This window comes from Ovis canadensis, chromosome 3, assembly GCF_042477335.2.
Source record: "Ovis canadensis isolate MfBH-ARS-UI-01 breed Bighorn chromosome 3, ARS-UI_OviCan_v2, whole genome shotgun sequence".
Taxonomy (NCBI): Eukaryota; Metazoa; Chordata; class Mammalia; order Artiodactyla; family Bovidae; genus Ovis; species Ovis canadensis.
The window spans coordinates 2,179,661-2,182,390 of NC_091247.1; the positions used below are offsets into that span (position 1 = coordinate 2,179,661).

General features: G+C 58.4%; 1 protein-coding gene across 1 annotated transcript; it reads right to left on the reverse strand.

The window, feature by feature from the left end:
• Positions 1-675: 675 nt before the first annotated feature.
• Positions 676-1,883, reverse strand: BRD3OS (BRD3 opposite strand). The gene has a single exon (XM_069579826.1). It carries the CDS (start codon positions 1,791-1,793, stop codon positions 1,539-1,541), a length of 255 nt encoding a protein of 84 aa, XP_069435927.1. The 5' UTR covers positions 1,794-1,883; the 3' UTR covers positions 676-1,538.
• Between the last annotated feature and the right edge of the window lie 847 nt (positions 1,884-2,730).

Here is a 2,730-nt window from a genome sequence, read left to right on the forward strand (position 1 = left end):
GAAGGCCAGGCGCCCAGGCTTCCCTGAGGCAAAGCGGCTCCCGCTCACCGAGCAGCTCAGTGCCTGCCCTCCTGTCCTAGCCACCGCCTCTGTGACTGCAGCTGACCAGCCATGGCCCACTCCTCAGCCAGTCTAGGGGGAGGCACAGGCATTCCAGCTAAGTCAGAACTTTGCTTCCTTCCCAAGCTGGACTTCAGTCAGAGGAGTGCAGATGCCGGCAAGGCCCCTCTCCTAGGGGATTCCAGTGTCCCGGCGCCTGGACGGGCGAGCCTTTACTGCACAGGCCCAACTCTACATGAGACAGGCTTCCTCTTCATCTCCGGGAGCCACTTAAAGGAACTCGGTCTTCCAGCCTCCCGACCGGAGGCGGCAAGCAAGCCGAGGCTCTATCAGCGAGAACCAGGCTTCTGGCTGGACGTGTGGCCTGTGGGGAATGCAGTCTGACCCAGCCCTTCCCTTCTGGATGCTGTCTGCTGACTAGCTTGCACGCCTGCGTGAACAACCACGCACACGGAAGCTCTGGATGCGCTGTGTGCACGTCCGGCGGGACGGGGTCTGCCCACCTGTGGGCTCCCCGGGGTGCTGCCTGCCCTGCGGTTCTTAGCGATTGTTACTGTTGTAAACAAAAACCCCAGAAGCCAAGGTAGGATATTATGGACAGATCGAAATTTGGAGTGAGGAAGGAAGGAGCCTCCTGAAGGAGATTTATTTAAAAAGAAAATTCCGCTTCGGCAAGACACCTCTGCATTTGCCTCACCACACAGACTTTACAGCAAATCCCTTCAAACTGACTCATAAACCTGCCCACACGGAGGGGAGCCGACACGCATCACGCACTGCAGGTGGCCGGGGGCTGCGGCCCTGGAGCAGAGGCTGAGCTGCTGTCTGCTGAGAACCTGCCTATTTCAGCTCTGTGATCAAACCTGAGGTCACTGTTAGCAGCAGACGTGTAGCTTCATAATGCGGGGCTTCCCCTACCTAAGTTTTCGGATGCCTTTGCCCGCAGCCCCCAGCATCAGGAAGCTAGTGTCAAAACCATCACGGTGCATCGCGGGCAGTGATCGCTTTGGTAACTAGACTCAAACCCCAGTCAGTGCCACAGGGTTCCTGCCGAAATGCTGCTGCCAACGACCTGTAAAACCACTGTGGTCCTGCCGGTGGACTTCTGATCCTACATGACGCCAATTCACTGTTTTGTTTTTTTAGATTTGACCCATTCTTCACCAGGCAGAAGGGAATACTAGACACAACCTGTAAGAATGTAAAAAGGCTGTTTGTACCTGGGGTATCTCTCTTGCGTGACTTACTGGGAAGCGTGACCAGGACAGCATCTAGCTGGGCCCAGGCTGTGCCCGCAGGGTCAGGATGGGGTCCAGAAGTCCACCCATCACCCCGACTGTGAGTGGGCGGGGTGCCACCTCTGGGGTTTGGGGGTTCCCCTATCACAGCGCAGGCTTCACATTCCCTGTCAGAATCTCCCAGGGAGGGCTAGGGGTCAGCAAGGCGGCCTGGTGCCTGGGCTGATTTTCACCCCAGAATTACATTATAGAACAAAACTTGGACTGCCCCGTGTCCCGCGAGACGTCCAGCTTATTTCTGTCCCGGACAAGGATGGCCTCGTTCCCGTACTGTGAGTACCACATGCTTCGGCTCCTGCTCAGGTACGTCCCGGGCAGCGCGGATGCCAGCTTCTGCTGCTGCTGTTGCCAGATGAGCAGGGAGGTGTCCCGGTACCGGAGCCGGGCGTAGCTTTCAGACAGAGCTTTCTCTGCCAGCGGGACGCGGCCACTCATCACTGGCCAGAACCTCCCCGCACCTGGGCTCCCGCACAGCTGCCGGCTGCTCTGCACTAAACGCCACTAGTGAAGAAGGCTTGCAGCAGCTGGGCGTGAGGATTCCTTCTTTAACTTAATGGTCACGAGGAACTCAGGCCATTTGCAGGCAACACCCTATATGAGGGCTCTCTGCGAGGAAACTGGAGAGGAGTCTCCGAGCATTCTGAAGACAGCCAAGAGCCACGCGTGAGCCGGCAGGCAGGTCAGCGGAGCCCCAGCCGCAGCGTGCCCCAGTGACGGTTCGTGCTCTGTGTCAGGTGTGCTGATGACGGGGACGAGGCCCTCACCTCGGGCGGGACTTGTCAGGTGTCCACTGCGAGTCTGACGCGACTCAGACCGCTGCATCTGAAGATACACATCCGCTGTCCTGCATGAAAAGACATTGTACACTAGGCAGAAACCGACAGCAGCTTCCGTAAGCGCTGCCCTCCTGCTCTGCGCCTGGGTGAGCCTTCAGCAGTGCAGAGGCGGCCGGATCCCTGCCAGGGGTGTGGAGCCCGCTTTCTGTGCAGAGCTTTCTCCTGGCTAGCCTTCGGCTCCTCCGCAACGTGATGCTACAAAGAAACGAGCCTGCTGTCAGGTGTCGGGAGAGGAAAGGACCCCGGCGGTCCTGGCAGGGCTTAAGGCACGGGATCCTTCGTAACTCTTGGGATCAGAGCCCTTAAACCAAGCCACCCAGCCCCATGCTCCCACTATCTCGGTTGCTTCGCGGTGACGCAATGAGCTTGGGTTTAAGAGGCAGAAGGATGCCTCATCCTAGTTCTGTGAACGATGGGGGTGGTACTGGGGAAACCCCTTGCTGGAGAGCTGAGAAATAAGTTCTAGGAATCTGTCGGGGCGCAGAAAGGACCTGCTCACGCTGGTACCCACCCAGCGCCCCCTTTCTCCTCCGAGC